The following is a 15,486-nucleotide window of genomic DNA, read 5'->3' as shown; positions in this document are numbered from 1 at the left end:
CAAATTGTTTACAATATATTTAATATGTTGTAAAATGATGTTGCTGAATATCTTGGCTTATGGTTTGAATGACTAATGCATGAATTGTATTTTGCGAAACATTTGATATTGTTCGTGACCACTCACATTGATGATTAATTGAGTCATGTGAAGGACACATAAGTTTTTTAGCCAAGAGCTGCGGAGCGTTACACCGCAACTCCACCCTCAGCTCTCATTAAAGGCCACTGACTCTAACAGTTCACCTCCTTATATATATTCGCGTGCGCCTCGTGTGATTCGAAACAAAACATTATCACCAGACAATATATACATTTAACAAAAAAAGTAAGGTGCTTTCAAAATTAAACTTAATAATTTATATTACTAAGGGCCGTATTCCAAGACACAAAAATAAGGGTTTAGGTGTTGAATATGCAATACCTGTACCCTAAACATATTCCAATTGCACGATAGGATACGGCCAGTCCCTTATTTTTAGGGCACTGATTTTTGGGGCCGTATTCCAAGACACAAAAATTAGGGTTTAGGTGTTGAATATGCAATACCTGTACCCTAACCATATTCCAAGTGCACGATAGGACACGGCCAGTCCCTTATTTTTAGGGCACTTATTTTTGGTGTCCTATCTGTTGCCGATTTGATCCATAACTGTATATATTTTTTCTTTTTTAATGAACTTTAACGGAACTTTTACGATTACAATCCCCCCCCCCTAATAACTTAAAAAACAGCAAACATAAATACGGACAAAAATTCATTGTTTATTCTTGTACAACCAAAATTAAATATTTTATTTCACATTATAATTCCATCATTTTAAAAAATAAGCTAAAATTACGATGTATTCCATGAAGTATAACTTTTTATAGCCTCGCACAAGTCCTCGTTTATTAAAGCTGCTGCCGATCTGATACCTTACAGGAGTTCAGTTAGGACACGTTTTGGAATATGACCCGAGAGTTAGGGTACGGCAGTTGCCCAACAAGGCAGTCCATATTCGCTACCTTACTCAAACGTCTTGGAATACTGCCCTTGGTGTCCTATCTGTTGCCGATTTGATACATAACTATATATATATATATATATATATATATATATATATATTGACGCCGACCGCCAATGCTCCTCTATGTCGCATAGACCGCTATGCCTCATCAACGTCTTCTAGAAGCGTGTGCACCGAACGCGCCTGTGCGCGCAGCTAAGTGCAGTTCGTGCGACGAGGCGAACGCCATACAACGAGTGCTACACCGGCGCAAGGATCCGGCCGGGTGTGGCATATCCTTCCGCCGCACTACAACAAATTGTTATAATTATGTTTTTCCACAGGATTTTATTGAACATTATTTTTTATTAATTAATAATTAAGTCTTTGCAAAATCATGTTTCACGGTGCGATTTGTCCCGAACCTGGCCGGTTCAGTTTCCCGCGAAATTCACACGTTTCCGCGGGAGGGCTGGCGGGGGAGGGGGGTCGTGCGCGGCGACACCGCGAGTGTCCTTCGAGAGCTCAACCAGGCCGGCAGCCTGCGCGCAACGCGGAACCTTCAACCTTTGCATTCACCGACATGTAGTTTTCCATAATGTAATTTCTTTTCAACCTTTTGTACAGTTCCGCGGTCGGCCTAAATTTACCATGAGGTACTTAACTTAATTCAATCAGTGCTCCGAGATGAGTGTTTTACGTCATACGTAAGTACTGTGGGGAGAGTATGTGGTTTTACGTCGGCGCTTCACGCCCAACCTAGCCTACAGGCTACTTAGTTTTGGCCCGCACGGGGCAGCCAGCAGGCGACACGTGCCATCCAACTTAATAACGATTCAGTCCCTGGGACACGCCTAGACACCACGTAGAGTCGCCGGAGACACGGGCCTACGTGTTGCTAGCCCAGTTTATCAAGTGTAATGTGTTAGTGGAATAGTTGTTCGCCTAAGTGTAATTCGTCATGTCAGGGCTTATGTATCACCGTCGTACGGCAGTGCGCCACCAAACTTAATAACGATTCAGTCCCTGGGACACACCTAGACACCACGTAGAGTCGCCGGAGACACGGGCCTACGTGTTGCTAGCCCAGTTTATCCAGAGCTAGGTATTAATGTAGTGTATTGTGCTTCAAAATATCGTGTGCCATGTCAGAGTGTCTTTTGTAACTTTCGCGTCACGTATACGAGTCTGCCCCTCACGCGCATAAGAATCGTGAGCCGCCACTGAGGAAGTGAGTTGCGCGTGTGACTAGTCGCGTCGGGCAAACCGTTACGGCCAGAACGGGCAGCACCATGTATTGGGCTGTGCTGTATTAAATTCACCAACTATCTGAAGAAGTTTTGTGTTATTATTCAGGCGTCCCGAGTGGCCTCAACAGCTCGGGGGGCCCTACTGCGTTGACCCCTACCTCTAGCCACAAGGCCGAACCTTTCCTGAGAACACGAACCTAACAAAATCACGTCTAAATAATCAGAGGTAGCGGGGACGGCGTCAATATATATATATATATATATATATATATATATATATATATATATATATATATATATATATTCCTTTTTAATGAACTTTAACGGAACTTTTACGATTTCAATTTCCCCCCCTAATATCTTAAAAAACAGCAAACATAAATACGGCCAAAAATTCATCATTTATTCTTGTACAACCAAAATTAAATACTTTATTTCACATTATAATTCCATAGTTTTAAAAAATAAGCTAAAATTACGATGGATTCCACGAAGTACAACTGTATATAGCCTCGCACAAGTCCTCGTTTATTAAAACAGCTGCCAATCTGATACCTTACAGGGGTTCAGTTAGGACACGTTTTGGAATATGAACCGAGAGTTAGGGTACAGCAGTTGCTCAACAAGGCAGTGCATATTCGCTACCTTACTCAAACGTATTGGAATACCGCCCTAACAACACCTAAATACAAGAATATAGCAAGAAGTGTTCGCTGCATTGCACTGACTACTCTAAATGCACTTATTTCGGTATTTTCACTTATGAGATCAAAAATTTATACTTAAAAAAAATAAAGATTTTTATTTTAACAATTTTACATACTATTTGTGTAACTTATCTAATATAGTTATTTAATTTTATCTACGATCAACAAAAATTGACCGAATATAGCTTGTTCCTTTTTCGGGTACCTGCCTGGTTTTATAATAGCATATCACGTCACCTCTCTTTCATTTTTCTATGGTCAGTGATGAAAATATAAGTGAAGTCACTCATTGTATATTGGCATATCTCTGTGACGCATGTAAGTGTAAACAAACTTTTGGTTTGAGTATTGTGCATGTGAACATTAAAATATAAATATTAACATGTACATATATTAATGTATATATTTATTTGGGTTTCTGTTTTTGTAGTAAAATGTTTTAAATTTTCAGTGACAAAATTATGGTTAGGTGTTTTAGTAAATATTATTTGCTTATGGTATTTTTTTAATGTGGCCGGCACTTTATCGGACGGTGGATACAGGAGACAAAAAAAATACTTATGTCCATTGATTATTAAGTATTAGCTTCCATATTTCCTTCATCTCTTGTCTACATGTAGGTATTATTTCATTTTACGTGATTTACTTTCTTTTTGCTTTTGCATGCCATACATGCACCCCGCATGACGTGAGTCCAGGTTTTACCTGGGGCAACATTAGCTTTCAAAGTTCAGAGTTAAAGGCAGAAAAATCATTCATGGCACCAGTTGTTGATATAGCAGGCCAATACCCACACGAAGTTCACACTGCATTGTATTGTTGGTTTGGCATCATATTGCAGCAGATCGGCAGGACATAGCTGTGCCGACGTAATTAGTTCATTTCAATTAGTCAGCTACTGATCAGTGCTGTGCGTGGAAATCACGGTTACGAATGACATGAACCAAAGAAATGGTGAAGTGTGCAGTCACTGTAACAATTGGAAAGCTAACATTTATTTGTAATTATGTGAGCTTAATTATATAATTTTATTAGAATACTTGAATGTTTATGTGACAGAAAATAAATATAATTAGAGCTCATAATAAAGTGACTTATCATACTGCTACCTATTGTATGCCAATTGGCAGGGTGGAAGCAGTTTGATTTATGCATGAATATAGAAGCTCGTGAAGATGAGAGACAAATCTTTCCCACTCAATTTTCCGCAAAAACACAGTTTTATATAGTGTAACTTGCAATCGGAAGGTAGGCATCAACTTCTTTAAAACCCATTCCTCCACACACTGTCACACGGTAGCTAATTTCTTATACAAAAGTCTAAACACAGATATAAAAAATGATGCCAGGGGCTTCAAGCTCGAGACACTAAATTATAATTTTTTATGTTAGATTAGACCATGATGGTTCCAGAAATGGTGAGCCGATGAATATCTGTGTTTAGTCTTTTGTATAAGAAATTAGCTACCGTGTGACAGTGTGTGGAGGAATGGGTTTTAAAGAAGTTGATGCCTACCTTCCGATTGCAAGTTACACTGTATAAAACTGTGTTTTTGTGGAAAAATTGAGGGGGAAAGATTTGTCTCTCATCTTCACGAGCTTCTATATCCACCACTGATTAGCATGGATGAAGTTATGAAATTGTGAAATTTTTGTGATATTTTTTACAGTATCCATACATACTTACATATACACTATCATTATCTTACTTACTCACTATCATTAATGCTGCAAACAGCAAAACATTACTTATAAGAAAATTATCAGCAGCAAGTTCCAAATAATTATATATTTTCTACTTTGCTTATATTTTCCAGTGCATACCCAACAACGTGTTTGATAAAATGAATCCATGGCATGGAATGGGATGGTGCAGTGATAAAACTTTGGACTTGCATTCCAAAGGAGCTGGGTTGAAACATCTGTTGGGCCATTCTGGTTTTGATTTCCTCTAGTTTCCCAAAATCACTCCAAGCTATGGCAGATTCTGTTCCCAACATCCCTGTCCCCTGAAGTTGTGCGTTATTATCTCTAATTTTATATTTTTTTCTGTCGGACAACGCAAAAATATAAAATAATACTAGTTGTTTTCAAGCCATGAATTTAAAAAAAAGTAAGAAACTAAAATACTGGTCATAGAAGTTGCAAGTTTTTATAGTAGAAATGAGACTACTGGTGGAGGTGTATGTATATACATTCAACAAGATGTCAAATTTGAATTAGTTAAATTTGATATAAATAAATTATGTATTGAAAAGGATTTTGAATGTACAATGGCTTCTATAGTTTTGCAGGATAGAAAGGTCTATATAATTGTCACTTATAGATCTCCTTCTGGCAATTTTTTAATATTTTTAAATGGTTTAGAATCTGTATTAAGCAATTTAATCAAGATCAAAAGTAAAAATTCTGACATAATTTTATGTGGTGATTTTAATGTAAATTTTATGTTAGATAGTGTTAACAAACATAGATTATGCTCATTGCTTTTAGTATATAACTTAATACCTACTGTTGATTTTCCTACCAGAATTCAAGGCCTCACAGCAACTGTAATAGATAATATTTTTGTTGAGGCTCATAATGTTAAAAATTGTTTTACTATACCTTATATTAATGCCTTGTCAGATCATGATGCCCAACTATTATTTTTTAGTAATCCTCAGTTTGTTATTAGTTTTGAAAAACCTTTTAAAAGTACAAGGATTAGAACTATCAATAATACAACAATTTCATTTTTTAGAGCTAAATTACTTTTGGAAAATTGGTATGATGTTTATACATCAAATGATGTTAATTTACAATATAATAAATTCCACTCAACTTTTTGTAAATTGTTTGAAGAAGCCTTTCCAAAAAAAGTTGTTAGAGTTAATAACTCCTCTCAAAATAAATGGATAACTAAGTACTGGTATTAGAAATTCGTGCAATAGGAAAAAGGAACTCTATATTCTGGCTAAAAATGCAACTGATACCAGTATTAAGACATACTATAAAAGATATTGTATAATTTTGAATAAAGTAATTAAAAAGGCCAAACAGCTTTATTTTGACAGACTTATCAGTAATTCAACTAATAAAGTACTAACTTCGTGGAAATTAATTAGAGCGGAAATGAACCGTGTACAAAATAATTCCACTTTGGTGAAACTAACTGTGAATGATAGAACTGTTCAGGAACCAATTCATGTTGCTAATATTTTTAATTCATACTTTCTTAATGTTGCAAAAAAACTTAATAATAAACCTAAAATAGGCATCCAGCCAAATATAATTCCTCATCACGCTATCAACAAAACAAATAATGAGTTTTTCATAACACCTACTAACATAATAGAGATCTGTAAAATTGTAAAAGCTTTTAAACCCAAAGCATCCTCAGGAATTGATGAAATTTCCATAAAATTATTAAAGCAATGCATTGACATAATTAGTGAACCTCTTACTTTTATCTTTAACTCTTCCATGACATCAGGTATATTTCCTGATAGACTAAAATTTTCTGTGGTGACACCTCTTTATAAAAAAGGTAATAAAGATGAAGTATCTAATTATAGACCTATTAGCCTAATCTCATCTTTTGCAAAAATACTGGAAAAATTAATGAATAATAGATTAACAGATTATCTTGAAAAAAATAATATTTTATCTAAGTCTCAATATGGATTTAGAAGTGGGAAATCTGTTAATGAAGCTTTTTTCAAATTTTCCTCTACTATTCTTAAAGCACTAGATAATAAAGAGAATGTGGCAGGTATTTTTTGTGACTTAGCTAAAGCTTTTGATTGTGTTGACCACAAAATTTTGCTAAATAAACTTCAATTTTATGGTATTAAAAATACTGCGCTCCACTGGTTTACATCTTATTTGTCAAATAGGTATCAACTAGTAAAAATTTCTGATAATAGACATAGTACAGTTCACTCAAATAAAGGGTTAATTAATCTTGGTGTGCCTCAGGGGTCGATCCTGGGACCATTATTATTTTTGATTTATATAAATGATCTTCCTTCTTTTATAACTGATCAGTCTGAAGTAATTTTATTTGCAGATGACACTAGCATATTGTGTCATAACATTAAAAATCAAGAATTAATTCAAACATTAAATAGTGTATGTGATTAATTAAATCAATGGTTTAATGCTAATAATCTTACTCTAAATATTGATAAAACAAGTATCTTAAAATTTCACTTACATAAACAGTCTAACCCTGTAGTTCAATTGAATTATAGTGATACTAAAATTACAGAAGCAAATAGTGTTAAATTTTTAGGCTTGCATGTAAACAATACCTTGTGTGGCAAGGAACATATAGTTAAAATGATACCTAAACTATGTTCAGCTTGTTTCGCACTTCAATCGTTATCAGCAACTGTATCTGTTTTTTATTTAAAACAAATATATTTTTCGTTTTTTCATTCTGTAATGTCATATGGGATCATTTTTTGGGCATCATCACCCTATGCTAATGATGTTTTTTTACTACAAAAAAAAATTATTAGAATAATGTCTAATGTTAATCATTATGATTCTTGTAGACCATTGTTTAAGAATCTAAGGATACTTACTATGATGTGTCAGTATATATACTCATTAATTAATTTTGTAGTTAAAAATAATGATAGTTTTGATAATAACAGTGCAATACACACTTATGACACCAGAAATAAATCCGACTTGCATGTGCCAAGTAATAATACATCAAGGTATCAAAAAGGTGCACTGTACTCTGGCATAAAACTTTTCAATGCACTCCCTCATAAACTAAAAGCAATCTCCCATTGCAACCCAAGACTATTTAAAGTTCTACTCAAAAACTATTTATTAGAAAATTCATTTTATACATTAAATGAATATTATAATAATGTTTAGAATAACTTATGATGATTTGTTTGTATATTGATGTATTTAATATTTTTGTTTTAATTAGTACTAATTTGATGTGATATGATTTAATTAATTTGATTGTTTGTATTGTTCATTTTTTGTTGACTCTATTGACATGTTCTATATTATTTTAAGAATCTGTTGAACGAATTTTGGAAATAAAAAATAAATAAATAAAAAAAGTTCTTAAGTAAGCAGCAATGATGCTGGAAGCCACAAAACAAAAATTTTATAATTAATTTTTTTCACAGTTATATTTTGATTATGGTATAGTTTTGCATCACAAACACTTTTAACTGCTTATTTTATTTTAATATTCTACATTAAAATACAATTGGATATGTTTCACAGAACAATTGTTCCAGAGAACAATGTTTTTGAAAGTTTAATACATATTATAAAAATCAAATATATTTGGATAATTTTACAGTACTCAAATTGGTTAAGTATGTGTTTGAAAACATCCTGTAATAATAGGTAAACCCAGGAGATAGTTTGTAAATGTAAACTACAATATTTTGAGCTAACGGACAAGCTGTAAACACTGATGATACAGAGAATGCGTTTGTTTGTTTGTTCAACATTTGTTGAACTACAGGGGTGGCTCCTAGGCCGAGCAAACTGAGCTACTGTCCAGGGATCCTCGCTGGTATTTTTATTACAGATGCACCAGTAATATCAAAATATCTTAACATAAATTAGCAAAACCATCGTTGTGGTTTAAATTCCAGGTTGGCTAAAAAATGTTTTAAAAGTTAATTTTTCTAACTTTCTATGCGAGGTCAACCAAACAAATCATTTCTTTTGGGGCTTTTTCATGATGACCTCCCACCCACCCCATCCCTTCTGAAGCATTGCACTTTGCCAGAAAATATATTTTGGCATCATAATATACTAATTTTTTTTATTTTTTTTTTGGTTGGAATGAAATGTATGTATAAATGAATGAGCATCTTTAAAATTTGAAGTTGTTGCTGATTTCCATCTCGTGTTTTGTAGATCTGTAGAAGTCCACCAGAAAGATGTCCCAAGCCCAGTACTCCACTGCCTTTGCCCACCTGTTGTCGTCAGGAGCGACTGTGTGGGCAATCAGGTCGCTGCGATCAAACTCGTTCTACCACAGCTCGTGGGCGTACGGGACTCTGGGGGCCTTCCTGGTCAACTCGACAGTTGGAGTTTTGAGATATGGTACTGCCATTCACCGTCATTGCGAAGGGTTGTGTCTGCAAATTAAGTACTTGTACAGCATATGCTTTGTTTTCCCCGTGGCTCGTGGTGGTATTTCAAATAGCCAGTGTGCATCAGCATTTAATATTTCTTATTTTACCTGTAAAATCTGTAAGAAATTAAATTTTTTTATTAATATCCCTAAAAGTCCTTCATTTTTTGATAATTGCTTAAGTTTCCTATGACAAAAAGAGATACCGGTATCAGTACTTTCCTCAGTGACTTTACTACTCACTGTTTACTGTCTACCTATCAGCTTTTTATTATTTACCGGAATGCGGTGTTGCTGTGTGTAACAGAGAAACAAGTATTTTGTGAGTGAACAGTATCTGTGATATGTTAAGTTTCTGTTACTACTGCTTGATTACAAACATCGTTCCTTCTCTCTTGCACATGTAACATGTCACTTACTCCAAGCAGGACTTAAGAGGTAATATGTGGTCAGTGTTTCATTTATTTGTTTTCTCACAAGTAGCAACTGAAAATGAACATTATCAGTGCACCTAGCTAAAAGTTAAGATATGCTTGGAGATAATGCTTTTTTTGTTGATGTAAATATCTTACGTGCCGTTGTGTAGTAGACATTTTATTTGGCTATGAAATGTAATATGTACTTACATAATGATTTTTAGAATGACTCAGTTTGTGCTTCAGAATGTTTCGGTATTCTATAAAGAGTTGCATCAATTACATTTTCTCTTGTCATTTTGTAATATCGCAACAAGAGGTCTATGTATATGAGCACAATAAGGGTAATTAATAACCTTAATATTATGTACCCTACGATCAATGTCAAAACATAATCATAAAATAGTATTTTTTATTTTTTATTTCAATGTACAGTTCAATTTTGTTTATCTGAACTTACTGGCACCAAAGGCAATCCAGACACTCGAAAATCCAGATATCCAGGAAACAAAATAAAATTTTTATATAAGCAGACACAGTTTACTATGATAGAAAAAAAATATGTGTTTTCTAGTAAAATTACATAGTATACATGCCCTATATTGTTTACAAGTCATTAAAAAACTTTCTTCTGTTTCAAATGTGTATGGTTATTAAATGAAGCATGGTCAGGTACATTATCATGTGCTAACCGTCTTTGTTAGCATGGATGTAGAATACAGTTGTCATTTTTATGTGAATGTTCAATAAAATGCTAACAAATATGATCCAGAGATCAACGCGAACTGCATAAACGAGGTCTTACTTGCTGTTTGGTAATCAGTATAGATGAACTATGTGCAGGCACTAAAGGTGGCGTGTCCCGCAGGTAACCCGGAGTACGGACACAAAGTGGCCTCGCTCGGCAAGAACACCCTGCTGCTCAGCCTCTGCGTGGGCCTGCCGTGCGCCACGGCGGAGCTCTGGCTGTTCCACGGCTACCGCCCGGAGGTGGCGTACGCACACCTCGGGTTCGCCCTGCTGCCCCTCGTGGCCCACGCCTACCGCCGGCACTCGGTGCACCGGGTCCTGGACGGCGTGACCTTGGGGATGGTGGCGTCCTTGGCGCTCGTGGGATTCTTGGAGGGCAACCACTACGCCGTGGCGCTCGCCTGCTCCTACGCCGTCAACCACTTCCTCATCACCACCACGGGCTACCTCTTCGACAGCGTTCCGGCCCTGGACTTGTTCCACTACGGCCTCTGCTTCTTCAACTTCTTCCTCGTGAAAGCTCTGTACTGATGATGTCCGCGCGTACGGTATCAAGGTTACTCTTACTCACGTTTTTATATCAGATGTGCGAAGTTATCTATATTTTGTAATGCTGGAGGATGGATATCTGTAAAACAGACTGATTCTATTATGTAATGTTGGATATTTTTTATAAGAAAATGCTGCTTTTACGAAACGTCAGAATTTCCGATTGTTGTAGTAACTTTAAAGAATTTTTTTTGTTAGCAATGAGACTTCTTATTTAGTTAAAATGAAAAAAAGTTTTTGTCTCTTATCTGCTTTGTCAGAATATGGTGCTAATATTTTTTTTGCCTTCTGTAATTTATGTAGGCTTTATCAGTACAAAAACCTTCAGAATATTATACATCTCTTTATTAACTACAATTAGCATTTTAAAAGGTGTTCAATTATTATGTGATAGCCACCTCCTAGTGATAAGAAAGATGTTGGAAGTATTTCTCATTAGCATGACAGAATGGGATTTTTATGTAAATACTAGTTAGTTGTAAAGTGCGTGTTGAAAAATAATGAATATAGGTAACAAATAATTTAATATACATGAAATATTTATTAAAATTAAAAATTTTTTTTTAGTATTATGCAAATGAAAATTATTTCTGGTATATATATAATATATATTTATATATAATGATAAAAAAAGTATTTGACAAAAAAAATTTTAATGAAGAACCTCTGGAAAAACTACATTGAGGTGAATTGTCTCCTTAAATGATCTTTAATGAATTATAATGACATATGTAATCAAAACTGATTTTCAGCAATAATTTGAATGTTTAATTAATTTGCAAAGTTAATTTTTCGAATTTGAAAAGCAAAAGAATGATTAAAATCTCACAAATTAAATAAAAATAAAAGCTCTTCTTTACTTCTAACACTATATTTTGGTGAAAAAATCAAATGTACTTCTTAAAAGATATAAAATATATTAAAATTGTTGCTGGGTGTAAAACAGCAAGCGCTGCTACCTGCAGAGTGCCGGCCTCTGACTCCTGATGGGCGACTTCCAGCGGCATGCTGGCATTCTGCAGGTAGGTGCGGGTCGTTACCACAACGCCGAAATACCATAACGCCGAATGTCAAAATTGACCACAACGCCGACAGCTAGAAAACAGCTGTGTACCACAACGCCGAAATAACAACTGAATGAATTTGCGTTTAAATGTACCTTAACGCCGAAATACCGAAATCAAACCTAACCTTACCTAACCTAACCTAACCTAGCGTAATATAACCTAACCTAACCTAACCTAACTTAACCAAGCCTATCGTAGCCTAGTCTAATCTAACCTAGTCTAACCTAACCTAGTCTAACCTAACCAAGTCTAGCCTAACCTAACCTTTGTGGCAGTCCTGCAATGACATTTTTCGGCATTGTGGTACACAGCAGCTTTCTAGCTGTCTGTGTTGTGGTCAATTTGGCATTTTGGCGTTGTGGTGCGTCCCCGGTAGGTGCTATGTCCCAGCATTAAGCGATCATTAAGTCAGTGATGAGTGTAACTATATATAGGCTATTTCTGTTTGACCTGCTAGTAAGTTATGTTTGAGATTGTGCGTGTACTGAAATATTTCATGTTTTCTTACCTCCAATTTGGTGACATTAATTTGACAAACTATATACTAAATGTTAAAAAGATATGTTTTGTTTTTTTTTAATTAAAGACTACTTATTTCAAATTATACTCGACTGTGGAATGTTCAATAATTCAAAGATTTGCAGTTAAAATACAGTGAAAACTCATTACAATTTGAAGAAACATGTAGGTATGGTAATTAGTTTGTGAAAGTACAGTGGACTCCCTATAATCCATACTTTGGTAAACCGAAAGTAAGCTTAATCTGAAACCGAAAGTTAGACATTATACTGGAATAATACTGAACTACATTGGTTTGAAAAATCTGTTAAATTTTATTGTCGAAGAGAAGAGTACTTTTCCCTTAAAGCCAAATTACATTAGCACCTGAAAAAATGTACCTTATAAAATAAACTGTACAATCACACTTAATAATACATATTTATGTAATCACACGTTATGTAATTTAAGTTTATTTTAAGAATGTTTTTGCTTAATCCAAAAAAATTCTGTAATCCAAAAGGGGTCTGTTCCCAATCATTTTGGAATTTTGGGACTCCACTGAACTTTTTACTTAACTTTTAGTGAATTTAAAACATCTTGTTGGTTAGGGAAATTTATTACTACTTTATAGTGTAAAATCGTTTAAAGTACTTAATAGTAAGGTTCCAGTGAATGGAATGTGTTTTGAATATAACTTTATGCTGTTTGAGTATTTTTTACCGTGAATGGGCTAATAGTAGTTAGCATGTACTATTTGTAGTATCAAGATCGCCCTCATTCTAAATTTTTAGTGAATTATAAAATGGTACTGGTTGAATGAAGATCCATGATAGAGGCACTATACAGCCGAGCAAAGGGCAGAGCATACCAGCAGAATCACCCACTTCTTATACGTAATCTGGATTGCTGGTATGTGTGTGTATGTATGTATGTATGTGTGTATATATATATATATATATATATATATATATATATATATATATTTATTTATTTATTTATTAATGTAATTATTAATGCTACTGAGCGTCATGCGTAGTCTTGCCTAGTCCCATCCTCTTGCAACCTGTGTTACTTAAATATGATTCTACTTAGAGTAATTATTATATTATTTTTATTATATTGTAGTATGACCTCTAAAATGTCTTCGGGGTCACTAATGAGGATAACTGTACAGTTGGTGTACCATTTCAGGAAGTTGTACAAAATGTTACATGCATGTACATAATTGAAAAAGTAATTTTATGGATTTATAAGCTTTTTCCAATGTCATTTTTTGACTTTAAATTTTTTAATATTTTTTTTGTAGTTGTAGACACACATACTTTTTGCTATTCCATTAAATTCATGAGAGATTCCCATAATGTTAAGCTGGACTCACAATCGTCCGTCCATCAATCACGTAACCTGCAGCCAATCAGATAGCCCAGAAACCTACATCCGTCCGTCTGTCAAAACCTTACCAAGCTTTAACTTTCGACAGACGGATGAAATAACCTCCAAAATTTTAGCAAGATACCTATTCCCGGCGACATTTACCGTCTTATAAGGTTTTTATTTTTATGTATATGTAGTTGTTTATCTGCTTCCATTAAATGTTTTTACATATGTTTGAACATATTTTGAACAACTGAAAATATATATTAATAAATATCAGAGCAAAAAATATTGAATTTTATTATTTATTAAATGCTTAACTTTCATGTTCATCAATATAATATATCTATACAAAATAAATTTTCACCAGTATTTAAGATTTTTGGACTGTTGGCAGCATTAAAATGACAAAGTATTTAACGGACTTGAGGATGATTGTGAATGCTCGGCTTGATGGATAGATGGCTAACATGCGGCAGATCATTGCGAGTCTAGCTTTAGTTTACATCACATTTATTTTCTAGTCTTAAAGTAAATAATTACTGTTTTATAATGTAATATTTAATTAATGATAACCAAAATTAATGGTGTGAAAATGATTAAGTTAATTTTTAGTTCAGTTTTATAATTTTTTTTTGGGGAAGTATGTACAGTTTTTATTAATTTTGGACTGTGTTATAACATGATGTATAAAAAGTATATTTGTTGTATTTTTATATTAATAATGACTGATTCCATTACATGAAAGAAAAGACAATGTAGTTAAGCTAAATTTTATAAACAAAGTGTTCTTAAAAAAATTGTGTTATTAATAAATGTAATGATTATGATTTTATGATTATATTATTGTACTTGTGATACCATGTAAATGTTGTACAAGAGTTTGTAATGTTTATTATCCTAATATAGCTGAAGAAACTTTGGTAGTCGGTAATTTTATTATTATTTTGTACTTTTTATTCTCTTATACCCTTGGCACATCATTAAAGGTACTATATACTTACATCCACTGTGTTCTGTAAAATACATTTCAACAACTTATTTATGGACAATCATGCATTTTCACAATTTCCTTTATAAGAGAAATGGTGATAGCTCATTTAAGCCCAGTAGTAGTGGAGGTGGAGGTAGAGGGATAGCAAAGCTATCACTACAGCTGTGAGATTTTCATGTTTGGTACCAAGAGCCTTACAGTACATAAGTTGAGCCAGGTCTTTTTTCTCCAAGAGGGCTTTGCGAGTCAGGGGCACTCACCCTCTACATGTAAGAGTGTTCTGTATACCCATCTTGAGCGAGAAAAATAATCACATAATACTATTGTGTATGTGGTGATGACATTTTCATGTATTTGCTCATGTAAAAATTAGTATTCTTTGAACTATCATATTATTTATTACATTAAGGTATTTATGTTTTGAAAAATTAAGTTAAATAACCAGAACTTTCACATGAGTTTTTCACTTAACTGGAAAATAACTAAGATTTTAAAAATAAAGTATAGCAGCTCAGTTTGTAGTTTCCGTATAAAATGTCGGAAACAGTGGTGTTATCTTCAAAGCACTGAATTTTGTTCTTTTTGCAGAAGTATTACTGGTGTCTACGTGATACTCTTCCTCTCTCAGAGGTGTTGCTTCGTAATTTTTTATGCTTAAACCAGTGAAGTTAAACTCTATAGTCTATAAAAACACTCATTAACACACAATTCCGGTTAGTACTCATAATTAAAAAATTAAAAACACTTTCATTAGTACAAGTTTAAGTTATTGTGTATTACA

The 15,486-nt window shown here is 33.9% G+C and overlaps 1 protein-coding gene across 2 annotated transcripts; it reads left to right on the top strand.

The window, feature by feature from the left end:
- The first annotated feature begins 3,210 nt into the window (after positions 1 to 3,210).
- LOC134534924 (uncharacterized) lies at positions 3,211 to 14,632 on the top strand. 2 transcript variants are annotated; one of them, XM_063373655.1, is made up of 3 exons: positions 3,211 to 3,263; positions 8,835 to 9,023; positions 10,339 to 14,632. In XM_063373655.1, exons 2-3 carry the CDS (start codon positions 8,858 to 8,860, stop codon positions 10,749 to 10,751), a joined length of 579 nt encoding a protein of 192 aa, XP_063229725.1. In that variant the 5' UTR covers positions 3,211 to 3,263; positions 8,835 to 8,857; the 3' UTR covers positions 10,752 to 14,632. The 2 variants fall into 2 exon arrangements, with proteins under 2 accessions (XP_063229725.1, XP_063229717.1); XM_063373647.1 differs by lacking the exon at positions 3,211 to 3,263 and adding an exon at positions 3,271 to 3,561.
- Positions 14,633 to 15,486: the final 854 nt, after the last annotated feature.

The sequence above is a fragment of the Bacillus rossius genome, chromosome 1, assembly GCF_032445375.1.
Source record: "Bacillus rossius redtenbacheri isolate Brsri chromosome 1, Brsri_v3, whole genome shotgun sequence".
Taxonomy (NCBI): Eukaryota; Metazoa; Arthropoda; class Insecta; order Phasmatodea; family Bacillidae; genus Bacillus; species Bacillus rossius.
The sequence above is the reverse complement of the archived record's forward strand: the minus strand, read 5'-3'. Positions and strand labels throughout refer to the sequence as shown.

Excerpts from the sequence above, each read along its gene's own strand:
- LOC134534924 (XM_063373655.1), top strand. The coding sequence starts at position 8,858 with ATGTCCCAAGCCCAGTACTCCACTGCCTTTGCCCACCTGTTGTCGTCA. Across the intron at positions 9,024-10,338 it reads AGTTGGAGTTTTGAGATATG|GTAACCCGGAGTACGGACAC; the intron begins GTACTGCCATTC and ends CGTGTCCCGCAG.